Source organism: Zonotrichia albicollis, chromosome 8, assembly GCF_047830755.1.
Source record: "Zonotrichia albicollis isolate bZonAlb1 chromosome 8, bZonAlb1.hap1, whole genome shotgun sequence".
Taxonomy (NCBI): Eukaryota; Metazoa; Chordata; class Aves; order Passeriformes; family Passerellidae; genus Zonotrichia; species Zonotrichia albicollis.
In genome coordinates, this window is record NC_133826.1 from 39,233,800 (window position 1) to 39,257,173 (window position 23,374).

Sequence of the window (23,374 nt, forward strand, 5' to 3'; positions counted from 1 at the left end):
TGCTCCCGCTAAAACTGCGCTGCCCTCGCTGCCCTCCCACCTCTGGTGCAAAGAACAAAAGGCAAAGATCCTGGGTTGGGATAAGAACAATTTTTTGGGAACAGCAACGAGATAAGGAACAAACAAGAACAGAAATAATACTGGTAACAGAAAGGATAAAATAAAGGGAAAACTACAACACAACTGGCTGTCTCTTCCCAGCCACAATTTTCCACTGCCTGGAAAGGACACCCTTCTTCTCAGGAGAGAGAGAGAGAGAGAGAGAGAGAGAGTCCCTTTCCTTCCCTTCCTCTGGCAATGTCCTGAGGTGGGAGAGAATATAATGACATGGTCATGCCCAGACCCTCATGTGTTTTTTCAGAGCCACATCATGTCCATTGGCAGGGGAAGAAAAGGTACAAGTGTTTTCCCAGCCTGGATCACGGGAAACATGGATCACTAGGGCTCTGCTTAACATGGGTCCACCATGGGGGTAGAAGCTGGAGCAGTGCACGAAGCTCCTCCTGCACTTGGGGCATTGGCAGAGCTTACTTTACCGGTGCCTCCTTTGGTGTCTGGTCAAGTGAGAGCTCCGGGTGAAGCTCTTCCCACACTGGGGACACTCATAGGGCCTCTCACCAGTGTGGATGCGCCGGTGCCTGATGAGGGTGCAGTTGTGCTTGAAGCCCTTCCCACAGTCGGGGCAGCAGAAGGGCCTCTCCTCTATGTGAATCTGCTGGTGGCAGAGGAGATTGGAGCTGGTGTGAAACCTCTTCCCACATGTTGGGCACTTGTAGGGCCTCTCCCCAGTGTGGATGCGTTGGTGGGTCACAAGGTGGGAGCTGCAGCTGAAGCCCTTCCCACATTCTCCACACACGTAGGGCCATTCTCCTGTGTGGGTCATCTGGTGGCTGATCAGGGTGCTGCGCTGCCTGAAGCTCTTCCCACACTCCAAGCACTTGTGGGGCTTCTCCTTGTCATGAAGCTGCTCCTGGGCCATCAGCTCCAAAAACTGGCTGAAGCTCTGTCCACCTTCCTGGCTCTGGGTAAGTCTTTCCTCCTCAGAGCACCCTGGGCTGGGTTTGAAGCCCCTCTTCCTGCAGGATCTCTGGGGATTTTCCTCCCCATTAGAATTCTGCACTGTGGAGTCAATCAAAACAGCCTCTTCCATGAGGTTCTGCCAAGGAGATTTTTCCTCCCTGGTCTCCATCATCAACTTTTTGTCTGGGGATGGAAGGAGAAGGAGAAGATGGGATTTGCCTCCATTCCAAAAGGAAGGGGAAGGAGATCCTCCCAGTGCATCCCCGGCAGGATGGTCTTGGCAGCAGGGTTGTCCTGCAGTCAGGGGCTGTGCTGGGCTGGGAGACGGTACAAGAGAGAGGGGGAAAGGGGCACTGATTTCCTCCTCAGCTGCCTGGGTGTCCTGGGGCTCCTTCCTCTTCCTCTCAGTCTCCTCCTCCATCCAATCAAGATTTGGGAATGGGAAATCCTGTTCTGGGAAGAAAACAAAGGGTGCGCACATTGTCTTTTGTTCTGGTTTGAAGGCAAACCTGGGGGAGAGTCTAAGTCAGAATTACAATTTAATAAGAAAATGAAGGTCAAGGCAATGATACAGAAACACTGCCTTAAACTGACAGAGTCAGGATATAACCTGACACCCTGTTGGTCAGGGTGGTGGCTGTAGTCCTGTTGGAGTGATCAACGTGATTCTGTCAGAGCAGTGATCCTGTAAAAGGGTCTGGTCTTCCTCTGAAGGTCCAGTGGAGGTTTTGGAGCTCTTGTCCTCTGGGAATCCAGTAGGCAAGCTGCTCCTGGTTGTAGCAAGGCTCAGCTTATATCCAGGCAGGAATGCTTGGATCCTCCCCATGGGCGGAGCATCCCACAATGGGATGATGGAATTTTATCAGTCCTGCAGAGACACTCAATGGCCCATTCACAGAAGATATCTCCCCTGGAGGGCGTTATCAGGGCTGAGTCATGGAAGAGATAAAGAACATTGCCCTGCCTTTTTATAGCAGTTGATGAAGATGGGGATTGAAAACATGCATTTGGTTACATCTTGCATTGCAGCCTGAAACAGTGGGGTAATCCCTGCTCAGGGGGTGAACACCACCCCCCTTACCCAAACTGGCTCAGGTGTAAAATCCCCACCCTGGGAAGGCCACACACACAGGGACAATGTCACACTTGCTCTGCTCCAGGGGAGGTCTCTATTCCTGTCATTCCCTTGCTCTCTCCCCCTTTTCTCTTTCTTTCCATCTCTCTCTCTACCTCATATTTACTGTTCAATAAAATGCATTTTGGATTTGGTCTCGTTAGCACCTTCCTGGCTGCAGAGGCATCTCTCTAATAATTTTCTTAACCAGATTGTGACATTGTTTTGGCACAGTGAGTTCAGGGCGCTGTTCTCTTACTCCAAGTGCCTTTGACAACAGCATGGTTCCCTCCACTTAGGAGGTTGTGGTTCTCTCTGGAAGAACTCTTGGAAACTTGGACAGCTTCCTCTGAGCGACTTGTGGGAGAACTGATGAAGAAAACCAGTGTTGTGGGTGGCCAGTGTAAAGAAAATATTTTGTTGTCCTTCCTTGAAAAGTTTGTTAAAATCGCTGGAGGAAATGGAGCAAATGCTACCAGCCAGACTGACAAGGTTCATTCACCCCACGATGAGGAACACAGGGCTGCGGAAAGTCCCACAAAAACCCCAGCTCAAGTAGCTGAATTCCAGAATAACTTCTGAATTCACAGGCTTGGAGGCTTTGCCAAATGTGAGAATCATTTTTCTCTTCATCCCTGTCAGCTCTGTGACTGCTACACAGAGCTTTCCCTTCCTTTTCATAATCTATTTTGGGCCGAATTTCTACTTTGCTCTTATTGGAACCTCCCAGCAGCTGAGCTGGAGCTGTTCAGGAACTGATCAAACTTGGAATTGCCACAAAATTGCTTCTATTTTTGGTTTATTCATGTTTGCAATTTATTTGTGTTTTCATCACATATGACTTGTGGGAAAAACAAGTATTCATCAAAGTGATTTATGCAGAGTCAGGTTTGATTTCTGCCAAGTTCATTTTGTCCAGTGCCCAGGGGAATCTCCCATCCTGTCTGCAGCTGCTCCCACAGGGATGTGACGGCTGATATCAGAGCCCCAAGGGTCACAGTCAGGGCTGCCCTCAGGGAATGCTCACCTGGTATGGAGGGGCAGTGTGGGAGCACCTGGATCTTGGAGCACCCAGCAGCCCCCCATGTTTGGAGGTGCCTGAGGAGGGCTGAGATGATGCCAGGGACATCCTGCAGTGACATCCCCTCTGTCTCGCTCTGGGTGAGCTCAGTCCCAAACCTGACCCTGATCCTGGTCTCAGTCTCACTCCATGTTTGGAACACTCACAGTTCTGTTCTCATTATTCTCATCCCAGTCCCAGACTTGTCTAGCCCCAGACCAAATCCCAACCCCAGCCCTAAAGCCAATCCCATGTCTAGCCTTAACCACAATCCTAGCTCTAATCCAAATCTCAGCCCCAACTCCAGCCCAGCCCCAATTCCATCCCCTTCCTAAGTCCTCAGCTCCAAACCAAATCCCAGGTTCAGCCCTTCTGGGGCTTTGGGGGTGTCTCTGTCCCTCTGACCCCGATGATGTTTGCGTGGGGTCACAGCAGGGCTGAGAGGGACAGAGACCCCCCCGGCCTCCCCAGGTGTGAGAAGGTCAGAGAGCCCCCCCAGCCCCGAGCCGCCTCAGCGGTGAGAGGGACACAGAGCCCCTGGTCCCCAGCCCTGCACAGGCATTGCCTGAGGCCAGAGGGATGGAGACCCCCCCGAGCATCCCCCAGGGCGAGGGGACAGAGAGCTCTAAGCATTCCCTGGGCTGAGAGGGACAGAGACTGCCCCGAGCACCCCCTGGCACAGGGGTGAGAGGGAGGGAGACCCCCCAGGAATTTCCTGGATGAAAATGATGGAGACACCCTGGGGAATGGCCTGGGCTGACAGGGACAGGGGCACCCCTGGGAAATGCCCTGGGATGACAGGGATAGGGGCAGGGACACCGCTTGGGGAATGGCCTGGGGTGACAGGGACATGAAAAACACCCCCAAACCCCTGCCAAGCATCCCCCAGGGCGAGAGGCACAGAGACCCCTTGAGCATCTCCTGGGAACTGGACAAAATAAACTTGGTAGAAATCAAACTTGTCTCTGCAAAATCACTTTGAAGAATATATGGTCTTCCCACACATAACTTGCGATGAAAGCGCAAACACATCCCAAATGTGAATAAACCGACATTCCAAGCAGTGATGTGGCAATTCCAATATTCATTGCTTCCTGCACAGCTCCAGCTCAGCTGCTGGGAGGTTCCAATAAAAGGAAAGTGGAAATTTGGCCCAATACAGATTATTAAAAGGAATGGAAAGCTCTGTGTAGCAGTCACAAAGCTGACAGGGATAAAGAGAAAAACGATTGTCACATTTGGTAAAGTCCCCAATCCTGGGAATTCAGGACTTATTCGGAAATTTATCTACTTGAGCTGGGCTTCTTCTGGGACTTTTAGCCGCCTTGTGTTCCTCACCGTGGGGTGACTGAACCTTGTCAGTCTCGCTGGTAACATTTGCTCCATTTCCTCCAGTGATTTTAACAACTTAATATGGCAAGACAGCAAATTATTTTCTTTACACTGGCCACCCATAAAAGCCATTTTTCTCATAATTTCTCCCATAAAGAGAAAAAACTTTTATAAGCTCCATAAGCTCCCCAGGAGGAAGGAGGGACGGTGTCCAAGTTTCCAAGAGTTCTTCCAGAAAGAACCACAACCTAGTCAGTGGAATAAGCCATGCTGTTGTTAAAGGCACTTGGGGTCAGAGAACAGCACCTAAACACACTGTGCAAAAATAATGTCACAGTCTGGTTATGCAAATTGTTGGAGAGATTCCTCTGCCCCCATTAAGGTGCTAACGATACCAAATCCAAAATGGATTTTATTGGACAGTAAATGTGAGGTAGAGTGATGGAAAGAAAGAGAAAAGATGAGTGACAAGGGACAGAGACCTCCCCTGGAGCAGGGCAAGTGTGATATTGTCCCCTGTGTGTGGGGGTTTTACACCTGAGCCAGTTTGGGTAAGGGGGGTGGTGTTCACCCCCTGAGCAGGGATTACCCCACTGTTTCAGGCTGCAATGCAAGATGTAACCAAATGCATGTTTTCAATCCCCATCTTCATCAACTGCTATAAACAGGTGGGGCAGCGTTCTTTATCTCTTCCATGACTCAGCCCTGATAACGCCCTCCAGGGGAGATATCTTCTGTGAATGGGCCATTGAGTGTCTCTGCAGGACTGATAAAATTCCATCATCCCATTGTGGGATGCTCCGCCCATGGGGAGGATCCAAGCATTCCTGCCTGGATATAAGCTGAGCCTTGCTACAACCAGGAGCAGCTTGCCTACTGGATTCCCAGAGGACAAGAGCTCCAAAACCTCCACTGGACCTTCAGAGGAAGACCAGACCCTTTTACAGGATCACTGCTCTGACAGAACCACATTCACCTTTCCCACAGGACTGCAGCCACAATTTAATAGAACTGCAGCCACCACCCTGACCAACAGGGTGTCAGGTTATATCCTGACTCTGTCAGTTTAAGGCAGTGTTTCTGTATCATTGCCTTGATCTTCACTTTGGTTTAGAATTGCAATTTTGGTTTAGACCCTTTCCCAGGTTTTCCTTCAAACCTGTACAAAACTCAATGTGGTCATCCCTTGTTATTCTCCCAAAACAGGATTTCCCATCCCCAAACCTTTGCCAGATGGAAAAGGAGGCTGTGAGGAACAAGAAGGATCCCCAGGACACCCAGGCAGCTGAGGAGGAAGTCAGTGCACCTTTCCCCCTCTCTCCTGCTCCATCTCCCAGCCCAACATGGCCCCCGGCTGCAGGACAACCCTGCTGCCAACGCCATCCTGCCGGGGATGCACTGGGGGGATCTCCTTCCCCTTCCCTCTGGCACGGAGGCAAATCCCATCCATTCCTTGTCTTTCCTCCCCCAGAAAATAAGCTGAGGACTGGGACCAGGGAGGACAAATCCCCACAGCAGAACATCAAGGAAGAGGCCGTGATGAGTGACTCCAGGGCACAGGAATCCAATGGGGAGGAAACTCCCCAGAGATTCCATAGAAAGAGAGGCTGCAAACCCAGTCCGGGGTGCTCTGGGGAGGAAAGACCCTCTTTGAGCCATGAAGGTGGTCAGAGCTTCAGCCAGAGCTCAGAGCTGGTGGTCCATGAGCAGCTTCATTGTGGGGAGAAGCCCCACAAGTGCTTGGAGTGTGGGAAGAGCTTCAGGCAGAGGAGCAGCCTGATCCGCCACCAACGCGTCCACACCGGGGAATGGCCCTACAAGTGTGGGGAGTGTGGGCAGGGCTTCAGTTACAGGTCAGAACTCATCACCCACCAACGCATCCAGACTGGGGAGAGGCTCTACGAGTGTCCCCAGTGTGGGAAGAGCTTCACCAGCAGCTCTAACATGACAAAACATCAATGGAGGCACCACTAAGGGAAGCCCTGCGAGTGCTCCATCTGCAAAAGGAGGTTCGTGAAATGCTCCAGCTTCATCCCCAATGGAGGTCTAACATGGGGAAGAGCGCAGGTGATCCATGTTCCCTATGATCCATGCTGGGAAGACAACTGCTCCAATACCTTCCCCTGTCAATGACATGGTGCAGAACTGAAGAACATGAGGGTCTTTCCATGGCCCTGTCATTACATTCACTCTAACCTCAGGTTATTGCCAGGGGCAGGAAAGGGACTCTCTCTCTCCCTGAGAAGAAGGGTGTCCCTTCCAGGTGGGGGAAATATGTTGTTGGGAAGAGCCAGGCAGTTGTGTTTTAGTTTTCTCTGTAAACAGTTTTATTTATCCCTTCTGTGATCAATAGTTTTTCTGTTCCATTTGTTCCTTAGCTCATTGCTGTTCCCATTAAATTGTTCTTATCCCAACCCAGGATCTTTGCCTGTTGTGCTTTCCATGGGAGGCGGGAGGGCAGTGAGGGCAGCGCAATTTTAGCGGGAGCACGAATTTGGGGAATCCCATTCCTGAACCCCAGCCTGTGGAAACCGAGCATCCCAGCTGGTCCCAGCCCTGTTCCCATGGGAACAGCCTTGGGAGCGGGTCCCTGGCTGGGGCTGTGGGAACCTCTTCCCTCTGGTGCCCAGGGACAGGAGTGGAGGGAACGGCTGCAGCTGAGTCAGGGCAGGCTCAGGTTGGATGTCAGGAAAAGGTTTTTGCCCAGAGGCTGCTGGGGCCCTGCCCAGGCTCCCTAAGGAAGGGTCCCAGCTCCAGGGCTCTCTGAGCTCCAGCAGCATTTGGACAGCGCTGCCAGGCCCAGGCTGGCATTGTTGGGGTGTCCTGTGCAGGGCCAGCAGTTGGACTGGAGGATCCTGATGGGTCCCTCCCAGCTCAGCCAGTTCTTTGGTTCTGAGATCCCATGAGCCTGGGGATGGGGCTGCAAATGGTTGCCATGGCAATGGGCTCGGGCTGCAGGTCTCAGCTGGTGTCCATGGCAACCACCCTTGGCATGGGGTATCCATGGAGCTGCCAAGGGACTGAGCATAGCAACAGGGGGGTGGTGATGGTTGCCATGGAAACTGACCATAGCAACAGGGTCCCAGTGATGGTGTCCTGCCAAGGATCAGATTTGTCAGAGGCCCTCAGAGGTGTTTCATGGGGACTTTGGAAGAGTCTCCAGGGTGTTCCAGAGCTGGAATGTCACAGGCACCGACAGGGGCTCCACGTACACCTCCCATGGCTTTCTGGGGATGGTAAAGATCCCTGTGGTCAGAGGCAGTCACAGCCATTCCATGGTGACATCCCAGGGGACTTTGGGCTGCAAAGGCACCAATCTGTCATAGGAACTCGCGGGGGCTCCCAGGAGTCCCCAGGCTGCCAAAGAACCGGGATGTCCCAGACATTCACAGGGGCTCCTGTCATGGTCACAGAGGGAACTTCAGGCAAAAGCTTGATTTCTTTATTGGAGATACTCCTGCTGAGACCTGAGGTGCACAAAGTACACCCAACAGCCACCATGGATCCTCAAACCCTTGCAGGGCTCCTAGACTGCTGAAATTTCTTCCAAGAGAGGAGACTGGGAACAGCTGGATCCAATCCCAGCCCAAGAATTTTTCAAAGGTTTATGTGTAAAAGATTGGAAAGGGGGAATTGAACTTAAACGCTATTTGTCCCACAGGATTAATGATGAAATAACAGATACATTTATATAAATACAGCTCTGATTGATTCTGATCATGATCGGACAGAAAGATTTTAACCCGAGTTATTTACTCCACAGTTCAGGAGCTTTATCAATTATTAGAATATAGTGCTCTAGGAAGCAATTTTGAAGTCAACAGATTGGTCTATAACATCAGAGTGTTTGTTGTGGAAGTCACTGAGCAGCTACAGCATCGCAGAGAGGATTCTGTGACATCACAGAGCAGGCTGTGGCACCATGGCATGGCTGGATGACATCATAGAGCTGGCTGTGAGGTTCACAGTATGTGCTGTGACATTAAAGAGTGCTAGTATGACATCAAAGAAAAGGTCTCGAGGCATCACTGAGGGGTTTGTGACATCACAAAGCTGTCTGTGACATCATAGTGTGAGGCAATAGACCAGACTCTGCCATCATCGAAGGTGGCTCTGTGACATCAGAGATTGGTTGTGACATCACAGAGACTTCTGTGACATCATAGAGCAGATGTAGCACATCATAGGGTGACATCTCATAGATAGCTGTGTGAGATCACAGGGGCTGTGTGACAACCCAGAGTGGGCTGTGACATCACTGGTGGCTGTGTGACATTGCAAAAGAGCTGTGTGGCATCATAGGGGCTGTGACATCACAGGAAGTCTGTGTGACATCACAGGGGCAGATCGAGGTCACTGGGGAGGTCACTCTGCCCCGGCCCCCCTCACAGTTCCCCCCAGAGCAGTCCAAGCCTGCTCGTGCACAGTAGGGTCCCCTGTCCCCCCGGGTCCCCCCGCCCCCGGCGTGGAAGCCTTCCCCAGAGGATGTTCCACGAGATCGACCCCAGAGCCTGACATGGGGACGGGGGGCCGGGGCCCTGGGGGTGGCACAGGGGGACGGGGACCCGCCAGCAGCGTCCCCGTGTCCCCCAGGGCCAGAGCCTGGGCCAGTGCTCCTTCACCCTGTTATGAATGAGGCCTTGAGAGCACTGAAAAAATCCCCAGCAAGGGATCAGCAAAAACCAGATTTAATATTAAGGGACAGCAGCACAAAGTTCTATGGCAAGAGTCACTCTGCTCCTGACTGGACACTTCAGGCACAGCAAGGAAACAAAGCAACAACAAAACCAAACCAAATCCAGGCAATCAAACCAGCAATGAGCTGAGAACTGTCCCTGTGTGTGTGAGACACAAGGACAATGAGGGCAAGGATAAAATTAATAAAGAAATGAAAGCTTAACAGAGCTCAAACTTAACAGGACTTAACTGATACCTTAACCTTAACTGATACCTTCAACTTCACAATTTAGCAAAATAATAGCACTTAACAGTATTTAACCTAACTTACAACCCATGACTTAATGATTTAATAGTGGAATAACATTAAACAATATTCAACTTAGCTTATACCATAGTAAAATTTGCAAAAAAAACCCCAAAAACTCTTAACACCATTTAACTCAACTTATTTGTCATGATGTAACCTAACTTACAGGCCTGACTGACTCAGCTATCCAAGGCAGTCAAACCCCTCAGAGAGCAGCATTTCTGCCACATTTCCCCAGCACAGGCACTCCTGTGTGCACACAGACACAAGGAGTCAGTGCAAGGCACCTGTAAGAAATTCCCCTGAGGGCAGGCAATGCTCCCTGTGGATCCTTTGGCATCTCCCCAGCAAAGGGCAAAGGGTTGAGCCTGGAGGAGTGGGGGGATCGGCCCAGGCTCCATCGTTGTTCAGGATCCCCGAGTGCAGCAAACGGGAGAGTTCCCAGCTGAGAGAGGCCTCACTCAGAGGGAGTCGCTGGCCCAGGAGAGCTCCAAGGGCTCCTTTTGGAGCGCTGTTTGCAGGGCCCCAAGAGAGGGGCTTCAGTCACAGCAATGGTCCATCCTGGCCACACTTGGCATCAACAGCTTTCTTTGGCAGTGTGAGAACAGGGATGTTGTGCCACTGAGGGAACAAAATCAGTTTCCGGGGCTGCTCCTACGGAAAGCAGGAGCTGGTTGGGCAGCAGCAGTACCTGGAGCAGACACTGTTTGTGATGAGCTGCAGAGGAGCTGAGCCCAGGGGCTGTTGGCCAAAGCCGAGCCCCAAGGAGCATTTCTCAGCTGGCAGGGCAGCCTGAGAAGGGGAGTGGGGAATGCAGAGCCCATGGAACCAAGTGACACTATTGTGACACTTGTGACTATTGTGACACTGTGGGGCCCTGTGAGACCAAGGGACCATTGTGATATTGTGGGGCCTTGTGAGACCAAGGGACCATTGTGACACTGTGGGGCCTCATGGAACCATGGAGAGCACTGTGACATTGCTGGGCCTCCTGGAAGCAAGGGGACCGTAGTGATACTGTGTGGCTCCATGGAATGTAGGCCTCTCATTGTTGACACTGAGAGGCCCCATCAAACCAAGGGGCGATTGTGACACTCTGGGGCACCATGGCACCAAGGAGACCATTGTGACACTGAGGGGATTCATGTGATCATGGACACCATTGTGACACTGTGAGGCCTCATGGAACCAGCAGGACCATTGTGATGCTGTGGATCCCCACAGAACCAAAATGACCATTGTGATACTGTGGGGCCTTGTGAAACTAAGGGACCTTTTAGACACTGCAGGGCTTCCTGGAATCTTGGGGCCATGGTGACATTGTGCAACCCCATTGAACCAAGTGTTCATTGTGAGAATGCAGAGCTGCATGGAACCAAAGCTCCAGGGTGACACAGAGGGGCCTCCTGTCATTAGTGGTCCATTGTGACACTGTGGAGCCAAAATGAGACCATTGTGACACTGCAAAACACCAGGGTCCAAAGGTCCATTGTGACATTGCAGGCCTCATGGAATAGAGGAGTCACGTGACATTGTGGGAGGCCTGTGTGCTTTCCTTCCTATTGAAAAGAACTGTCTGGCTTCTCACAGTGCCCATGGCTGAGACTGGGATTCCACCTCCAAATTTCCTTAAATCCAAAGACTGCTCCCAGACAGAATCTGCCATTCCTGACTAGTCTGGCAGGACTTGCCCTAGAGAGGCTCTCACCTGACTTCCAAATACTGGGGCCTTGCGCTTTCTTTCCTATAGAAAAGAGTTGCCCTTCTCAGCTGCGCGGGGGCGTACACGGCCCTGGAATCCGGCTATCTGGTAAGGGGCGAAGGCCGGTGCCCCTACGCATCTGAAGCCAGCCCCCCTCGGCGCCTTGGCCTCGGGCTGAGCTGGCTGATAGCTCGGAGCAGTGCGGTGAGAGACGAATTAGGAGGCGACCACTTGCTGGGGGTAAACTGTCGGTTTATTACAGAAGAACCAACAAGGAGGGGAAACACCCAGCAAATGGCCCTGAGCAGGGGGCGAGAGAGGGTTTTAAGGGAAAAGGGGGGAAGAAGGCAGGGAAACCCAGCTAACCAATAGTAATACATATTTGGAGGTACAAAACATAACTGATATACCAAAGTAACCAACTGTTATAAATCATAGGAGGGGCTCCGTGGCTACAGCCAACCATAACTCCCAGAGAAAAGAAGATTCTCGAAACCTGGGAGGAGAAAAGGAGTGATTGACTGAGGAGGAAACAACTTTCACTTTATAAGAGAAACCAGGGGAGGAGCAGTTTCATTTCCATAGCAACCTAACTGACAGGGTAGCAGCAGGAAGTCCTGGGAAAGGAAGAAACCATTTAATACAGAAAATAGGGGAGCACCTAACAAACTTAAGAACACACCACAGCACTCAGCCAGGTGCACACAGCCAGAATTGGGATTTCCACCTCCAGCATTCCCTATTGTGAGAGATTGGAGGAGATTGTTGGCTGGAAACATTTTGTGTGTGGGAGAAAGTGGAAGGTCCAGGCCTGCCCTGCCCTATAACCCCTGCCCTGCCCTGGAACCCCAATCCCCCCAGAGCCTTTATCCCAGCCCAGCAGTGTCTGCCAGTCCCTGGCACAGCACAGGCAATGCTCCACAGCCACCTCTGCAGCCCCAACCCAGCTCCTGAGGGACCAAATGAGCCCAAGTCCCACCTCGGGGAGGGATCCAGGAAGACCAAGTGGTATTGAAGGCTGACCAAAAGGCAAGCACACATCTTGGCCCTACCTCCTCTTGAAATTTTTATCTGAACACCGCTGGAATCTAGGAGTTGGTAGCTCTGTGTGCGCTTGTCTAAATCTTATTTTTCTCTCTTTCTGTGTCTACTTGTTCTATATATGTCCTCTTGCCAATTTTGATTAACTTAAAATTGAGAAGACTTAGAGTCTGTGAGGTTGAATGGGCCAAGTCAATGCTTTGAGAATCATTGTTGACTGAATGTCATATTAATACTTTTGCCGAAGTTTCTCTGATTTTCTAAAGTTGCCAGTCAAGGCTGTTTGGTTGTTTTGAGCTCCTGAGAATCTGTTGTTCGTATTTCTCTAGTACATAAACTCAAAGTATAGAAACAATTTTAATTCCTTTTACATGCCTCATTGAGAGAGTTTTTTAGTGGATGGGAGTCGGGGCTTGTGTGTCCTGCTTGGCCCAGCCCAGGCAGGGCTTTCCCAGCCACATTCCACACTCCATTTCCCAGCTGGAGCTGCTGGTGCCTCTGAGTCTATGGGGCTGCCCCAGCCCCATGGACTCTCTCCTTGTCTGCCCATTCCCCCATGGTGTCTGGGCAGGGATGGCCTCAGTGTGGGTTGCTGACATCCTCAGCACCTTGGAGGCTGCTGCTGAATTTTCCTGCTCCAGAGGCTTGTTCAGCCTTCAGCTCTTGAGTGCAGGAATTCAGTGTCCCAGGGCACATTAAAATTCAGAACACCTGAACAAGCCAAGCCTCAGGGAATAATTTTATTTTAATTTTCAAGCCTTTTGTGGTTAGTTAGACGAATTCCAGTAGTCCATTCAAGTTGAATAGATTCTATTTAAAAAGACAGCGAGAAAAGATTACTTAGGCCAAATTTAGTGCTTTTTCCCTGTCAATTTATTGATACATGCAATCTCCGGCTGACACTGAATCCAAGTACCTCCTCATGCAGTTTGAATAGATATGAAAATCAAGACCCTCCATGGCTTACAATCAATCAGACTCTGTCCCTACCCCCACCCCACCATTTCCCCCATCCAAGCCCTGGCCCTCAGAGCAGCCTTGTGCAAATCTGAGCTCCCTCCAGCCCAGGCTGCACCTGCAGCTTTCAGCTCCTTGGCTCCAACTCCCACCTGCTATCCTTGGTGAAGGAGTTGCCTGAAGGAGACACAGACGGATGTTCATTTATTGTAAGCCAAAAAACCCATGGGAACTGAGGTGTGTGCTGGAATTCAATGCCCTCCCCATCCCTCAGCAGACCTGCATTTCCCTCCTGCAGCCTTGGTCTCCAGCACGGCCATAGAGGCTCTTTGGGCTCTGCACTGTTGCTGCAGCCCCCAAGGGCAGCTGAACTCTGCCTTTGGCCCAGTCAGGCCTGGCCAGCACAGGCCATGCTCAGCAATTTCTTGTGTGTGCCTGGCCTTGCTGTCAGCCCCGGCAGCGGCTGCTTGGCCCCTTTGTGGCCCTGTGCTGGCCCAGCCATGGTGGCCCAGCCCCTGTGCAGGCCCAGCCCAGGCCAGGAGCATTGCGGCTGGGAACGGCCCCTGTGCCGTGGTGCCCACAGCAGCCTTGGGGCTCTGTGCCCCATGGCCTCCCTGCTGGGCAGCCTCTGCCAGCTCCTGCAGAGCCTGTGGCACCTGTGGGGCTGCACAGACAGCCCTGCCCCGGGCTCTGCCGGCCTCTGGGCCAGCAGAGAGGAAGCCAGGGCTGGCCATGGCCGGGAACAGGCCCTGAGCCCCGCAGGAGGATGGAGCTGGGCCACACCCAAACTCAGCCCAGGCCAAAGCTGGGCTCAGCAGCCAGGACTGCCAAGGGCTGGGCACAGAGGCTGGTGCTGACAAATGTGCTGGGCCCCCTCCCCGCTCTGTCCATGCCACCAAGGGCACAGAGCAGCCTCCTCTCTGGGCCACTTGCCTGTTTGCAATGCCTTGCACAGGCGCTGGCCCTGCCCCACAAGGCCTGGCCTGAGTCCTGCCCCTGTACGCTCACCTAGGCTGAGATGGACACTGATGGTTTCTGGGCTAGGCTCTCTGAGCCTGGCCCAGCTCCCTGCAAGCTCTGCCTGCTGCCCTGAGCTCTGGGCAGCACCAAGGGCCTTGCCCCAGCCCAGCCCAGCTGGCTCTGGCCCCACAGCTCTGCTCAGGCCAGGCTGCTCTGGGCACTGCCCCACAGCCTCAGCCCCTGGCAAGGGCACAGCAGCAGCTGCAGCTGCCACAGGACTCAGCCCCAGCCGTGGGGGAAGGTGCTTGGCCAAGGCCAAAGGAAGCTCCCTGACTGCCCTGCTCCCCTCAGGCTGAGGTGCTGAGAGCTCTACAGCCCCTGCTGCCATCCCATCTGCCCAGGGCAGCACAGGAGCCCCGGCCCTGGGGCCCTCAAGAGTTGCTCCTGCTCCAGGCCCAGGACCTATGCCAAAGCTGGGGCAGCCACAAAGCTGTGCCAATTTCTGTTCATTGCTGGTCTGATGGGGATGGATTCTCAGGCACTTGGATGTTGCTGATGAATTTTATTACTTCAGAGACCTCTTCTTTCTTGAGCTCTTCAGTTAAGGAATTCATGGGAAAAGGCTCATAAACATTTGTTCAAAACACCTGAACAAGAAAAGCCACAGGGAATACTCTAGGTTTCCAATTCTCTTGTGGTTAATTAGACACATTTCTGAAGTGTATTAAAACTGAATATACTGTATTGAAAACAATGAAGAGAGAATTGATTTATCCTGTTGAGTTTTCTTTTTCCCATTTATAGACTGATATCAGCAATGTCCAATTGATATTGACCCCCAGCACCTTCCAATGCAGTCTGAATAAATATTAAAATCAAGAGTTTCAAAGCTGACGATCACTAACACTTTGTCCCCAGCACTTACCCATCATTTCCTTCATCCAAACCCTGGAAATCCTATGGATCAGGAACAGGTGAGTCACCATCCCTGAAGGTGTTTAAGGAAAGACTGGATGTGGCACTCAGTGCCATGGTCTGGGTGACAAGGTGATGTTGGTTTCCAGGTTGGACTTGATGCTCTCCAAGGCCTTTTCCAGCCTGGTTGATTCTCTGATGATTGTGACACTGCAGGGCCCTGGGGAAGCAAGGGGCCATTGTGACACTGTGGGGCCTGGTGGCACTAAGAGGAGCATGGTGACACTGTATATGACATGGCAGCACAGAGTCAAGGGGCCATTGTGACACTGTGGGGCTTGATGGAAGCAAGGAGTCCATTGTGACAGTCTGGGTCATGGTGGAACCACACAGGCCACTGTGACACTGCAGGGCCTTGTGGAACCAAGGGGCCATTGCGACACTGCAGAACCAAGGAGACCCTTGGGAGAGCCTGGGGAGACAATGGAATCAAGGGGCCATTGCTCCATTGCAAGGACTCTGGGAACTGAGGGAATAATTGTGGCTCTGTGGTGCCCCATAGAACCAAGGGTCCCTGGTGACACTGCAGGATCTTGTGTCACCAGGGCTCCATGGTGCCACTGCAGCACCAAGGAATTCCTTGTGGCACTCTGAGGCCTCATGGAACCAAGAGCCCACTGTGACCCTGCAGGGCCTTGTTGGAACCATGCAGACCATTGTGACAGAGCAGGACCTGGTGTCATGATGGAGCCATTGTGACACTGCAGGGCCCCATGGAACCAAGGAGCCAGTGCTGATCCTCAGGGACTCATGGAATGAAGGAAACATGTTGGACACCATGGTGGCCCTTGGGACCAAGAGGCCATTGTGACATTGTGGAACCAGGGAGAGCATTTCTGCCCTGCCAGACCTCATGGAACCATGGATCCACTGTGACACTGCAGGGCCTTGGAGGACCAAGGGGCCATTATGACACTGTGGGGCCCAGGGATCCAAGGGACTTTGTGACACCAAGGGGTCCCATGGAAGCAAAGGAACATTGTGACACTGGGAGGCCTCATGGAATCATATAGACTTATGGGGCACTCTAGGGCCTAATGGAACCCTGGTGACACCAAGCTGGTTGTGACTGTTGATCTCCTGGAGGGTAGGAGGACTCTGCACAGGGCCCTGGAAAAGGTGGATCCAGGGACCAAATCCAACAAGGTGAGGCTGAACAAATAATAGTTCTGGGTCCTGTACTTTGGCCACAACAACCCCTGCAGCACTACAGGCTGGGGACAGAGTGGCTGGAGACAGCAGCCAGGCAGAAAGGGACCTGCAGGGACAGATGGACAGCAGGCTGGACATGAGCCAGCAGTGTGCCCAGCTGGCCAAGAAGGCCGATAGTTCTGGCCTGGATCAGGAATGGTGTGGCCAGCAGGAGCAGGGCAGGGATTCTTCCCCTGTGGTCAGTACTGGTTGTGCAGCATCTCGAGTGCTGTGTCCAGTTCTGGGCCCCCTGGGGTGGGCCATTAGAAGAAATTTGTACCAGGAGAAGTAAAGAAAGCAAAGATGAAGCAGAGAAAATGCTCAGGGCAGTTTGGGGGTGGCTGCCAGGCAGCCCTGGCTCTGAGCAACAGCGTCTGCAGTGGCACAGGAAACTCCCAGCTGATGGGAACAAAATTTCTGGCTGAATGCAGAGGCCAGGACAAAGCTGAGTGGTTTCCCTGGTGTTCCCCAGCCCTTGCTGACCCCAGGGGCTGATGGCATTTGTGCTCCCTCAGGTTCATGTCCCCACACCAACAGCATGGGGGTTCTCCTGCCTGCTGTGCGCAATGCAAAAAGGGGCTGCTGAGCCAGTGCTGCCGTGTCTGTGTCTGCAAGGATGGGGCACCTGTGTGAGCTGGGGGAGAGGCCAGGGCTGCAGAGGGGGGATGTTGTTGGCAGCTGCATGAGGGCTTTCTGGGGTGAGGGGCAGGGCCCTGGCAGCAGCACTGGCAACACCAAGTGCTGTTGCTGCTGGGCACAGCTGCTGGGCCAGCACTGGTCTGCCCCCAGCTCTGCACACAGACATTGCTTCTGCAGCTCCAGAGAAGGCAACAAAAGGGCATCTCTGCAGAAAACTTTGCTGAGAGATCCTTGAGTTCCTTTAAAGCCACCAAGAGTGCAGCCCCTCATTGACAGAGTCTGTGGGCACAGGGAATGTGGAGAGAAACAAAATGAGAAATGGCACATACAAGGATATGAATTTGTGGAAAATATGAAAAAAGTAAATCAAAAGAAAAAACCCCACAATCTAACCAACAAGAAGTGTCAAAGATGTCTTTTATTATAAGTGATTTGCAGAAATTGGCCATCAGTTTAATGTTTCTAAAACCATCCAGTCATCAATTTCCACACTGCAGCCTTGAGCTCCTGGTTCCTCAAGCTGTAGATGAAGGGGGTTCAGGGCTGGGGTCACCACCGAGTACAGAACAGACAGGGACAGATCTAGGGATGGAGTGGAGATGGAGGGGGACTTCAGGTGAGCAAATGTAGCAGTGCTTAGGAACAAGGAGAGCACAGCCAGGTGAGGGAGGCAGGTGGAAAAGACTTTGTGCCGTCCCTGCTCAGAGGGGATCCTCAGCACAGCCCTGAAAATCTGCACATAGGAGAAAACAATGAACACAAAACAACTAAATAACAGAAAAGCACTTCCCATAAAAGGAGCAAGTTCCCTAATGTAGGAATTTGAGCAGGAGAGCTTGAGGATCTGTGGGATTTCACAGAAGAACTGGCCCAGGGCATTGCCATGGCACAGGGGCAGGGAAAATGTATTGGCCGTGTGCATGAGAGCATTGAGAAAGGCACTGGCCCAGGCAGCTGCTGCCATGTGGGCACAAGCTCTGCTGCCCAGGAGGGTCCCGTAGTGCAGGGGTTTGCAGATGGAAACGTAGCGGTCATAGGACATGATGGTCAGCAGGGCAAGCTCTGCTCCCATAAAGAACAGAAAGAAAAAGAGCTGAGCAGCACATCCTGTGTAGGAGATGTCCCTGGTGTCCCAGAGGGAATTGTGCATGGCTTTGGGGACAGTGGTGCAGATGGAGCCCAGGTCAGTGAGGGCCAGGTTGAGCAGGAAGAAGAACATGGGTGTGTGCAGGTGGTTGTCGCAGGCTACGGCGCTGATGATGAGGCCGTTTCCCAGGAGGGCAGCCAGGGAGATGCCCAGCAAGAGGCAGAAGTGCAGGAGCTGCAGCTGCCGCGTGTCTGCCAATGCCAGCAGGAGGAAATGCCTGATGGAGCTGCTGTTGCACATTTGCTGTGTTACCTTAGCATGGGGATCTGTAAAAAAAGCAGTCATGGAATAGTTGTGTTTGGAGAGAATTTTAAATATCCCAGCACAGCTTGGGGGCACTTCCCCCCCACTGCCTGCCCAGGGCTCTGCTGCCTGGAACTGTCCCTTCCAGCAGCTGCTTCCCTGTGCCCAGGGCTGGGCCCTGCCAGTGCTGCCAGATCCCAGCCCATCCCTGGGGGCTCAGCTCTGCCTTGCAGATCCCTCCCAGCTCAGGCACTGCTCAGGGGCAGCTCTGGCTCTGCAAGCTCTGATGGCAACGTCAGAGCAACCCTGAGGGGGCTGGAAAAGCAACACTGATTCTGCCTGTGAGGGGCCCTGTGCTGATTTCTGTCACTGCCTGATTTGTTTAGACCAGAGATAATGGTTTTTTTTATTTGCCACAAGCTGAACTAAAATGAATATCTATGGTCAATTTCCCATTCAGGTAACCCAAAATAATAGATTATAAATCAGGACTTCCTCTTTCCTGCTGCCCCTGCCTTGCTATGCTCCCTGTATAATCTACTTGGAAATGTTCTGCAGTTAAATGCAGGGATTGGAGCAGTCCTGGAAAACGCAGCATCATCACCACACAAGGAGAACACTTCCAAGCCTTACCAGCTGTCTCCTCCCACCCAGATCTTGTCCCCCAGTGCTGGGAGCAGCTGCCAGGGCTGGCTGAGAGCTGTCCCTGGCAGGCAGCAGAGTCCCTGCCCCAGCACAGCACCCTGGGCTCGGCAGGACAGCCCTGGGCACCCCTGGCTGCTGTGCACAAGAGACAATCAGAGAATGTACTCACAGAGTCTGTAGGCATTGGGATGTTCCAGCTTTATGAGATGGCTCCAGGAGCTGCAGCTGCATTGTCCTGCAGTCAGAGGTTCCTGTGCCAAGGGCTGGCAGTGATTCTGCTCCAGGCACTTCTCAGCACCTTCCCAGCCCTGACTGATTGAAGCTCTCTGTGCCTCTGTGCTGTGCCTGGGGTGGCTGCAGGCAGTGCCCCAGCCCTGCTGGGCTGGTGTCCGGTTTATCTCGGCTGTTTGAGGGGCCTGAAAGGCCCGGGGTGGCCTTGGGGCAGCCCGCGTATCGAAGGACGAGAAGAGGCTTCAGTTCTTCTTTCTGGTTTTAATGTTTATTAATTGTTTATCTAAAAGATGTTCTTTCAGCCGAACCAAGATCTGCTCAGCAGTCAGCCATGGGCACACTGTCTCTGCCCTCCGGGGCAGCCACCTATCTTTATACCCATTGTGACGTGTACAATATTTATCATTTTTCCCCAATACCATCTATTCTTATAACTCGGTGTACTCTCAGTATAACCAATCCAAAGGTGCCACCGTGGCCAAAGAAGATGGAGGAGAGGAGGAAGAAGAAGGAGGGCAGGACACACCCCAATTCCTCCATCTTACTCCTCCAAACCCCCCTGTACATAAATCCTAAACCCTGTTTCTCACCCTCTAATTAGCTAATCTTTTCACCATTCACCCTGTGAAGCCCTCATCCTTGTCGTCTCCTGTGTAGGGTTAAAGTCCAGCTACCAGACACTTCTGGCAACATTCCAGGACTCCCGAGACCCCCAAGCTGGTCTCGGAGGCTCAGCATCTCAGGACTGAAATCTTGAGATCCGACAGGCTGGCAGAAGAGGTGCTCATCAAGAGAAATGTGCTTTTGAAGCTCTTCTTGGTTGCCAGGAGCCCAGCCCAGCTCAGCAGCACAGACACAGCACAAGGACTTTAATGAGCCTCTGGGGCTTTGTGCTCAGGCCCTGAACATCAGTCCCTGAGAGGGAGCTGAAGAAACCTCTCCAGAACTCCAAGTCAGAATCCAACTCCAAACTTTCTTAGACTTTTAATGGGTCCCACTGAAGGACACAACTGAGAAAGTGTCCCCAGGCCCCAGGCAGAGCAGAGAACTGGAGGCAGTGATGACAGGTGGGGACAAAGAGAAGCCAGGTCTTGGTGCCCTGGGGCACAGCAGCAGGGTCTGTGCCACCAAGGGCTGGGAGGAGACACCTTGTCCTGAGGCCCTGGGGCCTCCTGGCACAGCCCCAGCCAGGCTGGGCACTGTCAGCCCCTTGTCCTGCCCTCTGCATCCTCCCCTAGCCCACATCCCAGTGGCCTCGAGGATGTGCTGGAAGGAGTTCCTGGGGCGTCTTGCTCAGGAATGGCCCTGGGGGCTCCTTAATGCTCCCAGGGACTGCAGGTTTTTCAAAGGACTTGGGGTTTGGCTTTTGCCTTGGAGTCTCTGAGAGGTTTGTGCAATAATCATGGCCTCCAATTATCTGCTGTAATTAGTCCCTGGAGAGGCTTTGTCAGTAACAACACTCACTCGGGCTCATTGATACTTTAGGGTACTTCAGTTTTTTAAACTACTTGGTGTTTCCCTTTTGATACAGACTCTATGAAAAAGATTGTGCCATTCCAGCCTCCAATATCTCCTTTAATGTGTCCCTTGAGAGCCTTTATCTGTAATGACACTTAGTGGGCCATTTATGCTTCAGGGTACTTCAGTTATTTTAAGGTACTTGGTATTTCCATTTTGATACAGACTCTGTTAGAACTTTGTACAATCATGGCCGCAATTATCTGCTTTAACGAGTCCCTTGAGAGCTGTGTACTGACACTCAGTGGGGCTCATTAATGCTTTGAGATACTCAAGGTTTTTAAGGTACTTTGGATTTTCCTTTCCACACTGAGTGTCCAAGAGGTTTTTGTGCCATCCTGGCCTATAATTCTCTCCTCCTATAAGTCCATGTGGAGCCTGTGTAGGGGATGGACCTCAGTGGGACCCATTCATGCCTTGAGACACTTTGGGGTTTTCTTTTGACTTTGACTCCTGGAAAGTTTTGTGCCATCTCCTCTCAGGCCCTGAGGTTCCAGGGCTCAGCTCCAAATGCACTACAGGGCTCATTAGGATCAAGCAAGTCCTGACAAAGCATGGCTCTGCCTTGATTTCCCTCTTGTCTGGAGCAGTTCATCAGGAATTTTTTTGTAGTTTTTTTTTTTTTTGAGATTTCTTTGCAAATGTTTTAATTAGTGTGGTGGGTTCAGTGTTGGCTAATTACCGGTGCACTCACTAGAATATACTTACTCAGTATCTGCTGTGAGGTAGGATTTGGAGGAAGCAAAGTAGGCTCAAATCTTTTAAAGGGTATGAAGAAAAATTCATAATAGTAACTAAAAGAAAGTGTATTTAAAGGGGGTAAAGCAATGTTAATACTAGCAATTAAAAGAACAATAAGAATCAGAATCAGAAAACTTTGAGAACACTTCTCCTCTCCCTACAACCTTTTCTTTCTTCTTTCCTCTGACACAATATAAGGAGACAAAACCTAAAATTTCCAGTCAGTTTACCACATCTAGAATAGTTTTCTTCATTTCCTTTAGGGAGAGGAGTCTCTCTTTCATGCTATGGAGACTTCTCCATAAGAAAACTGTTCTCTCATGGCTCTCAATTTCCATGAATACCAGCCATCCAGAAAATCTGCAATTGTGAAGTCCCTCCCATTTTTTCACATCTTTTCCCCCAGCTGTGTTTATGGGCCATGTCAACTTATGGGGTGTTTGTTTAAAGATGAACTGTTTAAGAGCAAGGTTCTCTTCATTATTTCTGAAATCATCTTCATCTCTGGGAACAGAGATCTTCTTCTGTCTCTGAGGGCACAGGGTCTCATCACTCTACTCTCTTTCCTTGTTCAAACTTCTCATGGGATCACAGCTACTTCAGCATTTGCTTACATTAGCATGGAGGCCTTTCACGTCAAGGGCCCACGGCCAGGTATTAATAGACTTTGACTCCATGATTCACAGAAGGCTGACAATAATCTTTATTAAGAAACCCACACTTTTATAGTCTAGTTCACTACAGGTGGTCCTAACTGGTCCTCCAATCCAAATACCATCACCATTGGCTATTTAGGAAACCACCCATTGGTAAATCTCCATAACACATCCACATGTTTACAATACTAGGTTCAGCTAGTGAAGATAAGAATTGTTTCTCATTCTTTTCTCTGATCTTCTTACAGACTTTCCCACCATGATGCCTGGGAAAGTTGTTTCTCTCTGTGGCCAGAGAGCTGCTGCCACAGAGGCAATTCTGAACAAGTCATCTCCCCATACTTTTCAATGCATTATAGGGAAAAAGAGAGTCTGATGTATCAAATACATCCTTCTCCATAGCTTTACAAGAGGATTTCAGCCCCATGATCAAGGCATCTCCTCATCCCTCCCATCTGGGACTCAACTTCCTCTTCACTGACCTTGGGGTCTTCATGTTGCTCCTCTATGAGCCTGAACTTTGTCCTTTTCTCTCACTCGAGGGAGGATGGAAGCACTGAAAGAGTACATATCTCACCTGGGGCCTGCAGATGGTTCCGTGACCCCGGCCAGGCTCAGTGCTTGCGGCCGGAGCTGTTTTACGATGGTTTCTGCAATAGCTGCGCTGGGGCTGTGTCAGGATGGGCCGTGCTGGGACAGGGCCAGGATCTCAGCAGCCAGGCCAGAACACAGCAGCAGCACGGCCGGGGGATGATGGCATCTCCTCCCCCTGCCCAGGGCTTGCGGGTGAGCCCCAACATTGTCAGAATCTTGGCTGAGCTGGCCCGGCCCGGGGCTGCTCCTGGGGCCCAGTGGATCGTGGCTGGGCTCGGGCTGGCGGTGGGGCAGGGCTCATCAGTGCCCAGATGGTCACAACTGCAGCTATGGCCTGCCCTGGCCTCAGCCCCGTGGCCTCCCCTGCCCTGCCTGGCAGTCGATAGGGCCTGGCGGGGTCCCTGGGAAAGGGCCCAGCCCCACGGCAGGAGCCGCCCAGCCCGGCCTGGCTGAGATGGGGGCCAGGTCAGCCTTGTTACCTCTTTACCAGCCCGAAGGGAAAGAGACCCTCCCAGGCTTTCTCATCTTTAACATGTGTCTTCACAGAGGCGTGCACAGTTTCCTTAGGGGTTGAACAGATGGTCAATTCTCAAAGCTAATTACTGATTGATTTTTTGCAAG

At 51.9% G+C, this 23,374-nt stretch overlaps 1 protein-coding gene and 1 pseudogene across 1 annotated transcript in view; both read right to left on the bottom strand.

The window, feature by feature from the left end:
• Nucleotides 1-532: 532 nt before the first annotated feature.
• The window catches only part of LOC113460804 (uncharacterized), a 387,551-nt gene continuing 364,709 nt past the window's right edge, over nucleotides 533-23,374 (bottom strand). The window contains exon 2 of the mRNA XM_074546610.1: nucleotides 533-1,011. Coding sequence (XP_074402711.1) covers nucleotides 533-1,011 — 479 coding nt within the window. The remainder of the gene's footprint in view (nucleotides 1,012-23,374) is intronic.
• Nucleotides 17,441-18,020, bottom strand: LOC141729789 (olfactory receptor 14J1-like; annotated as a pseudogene).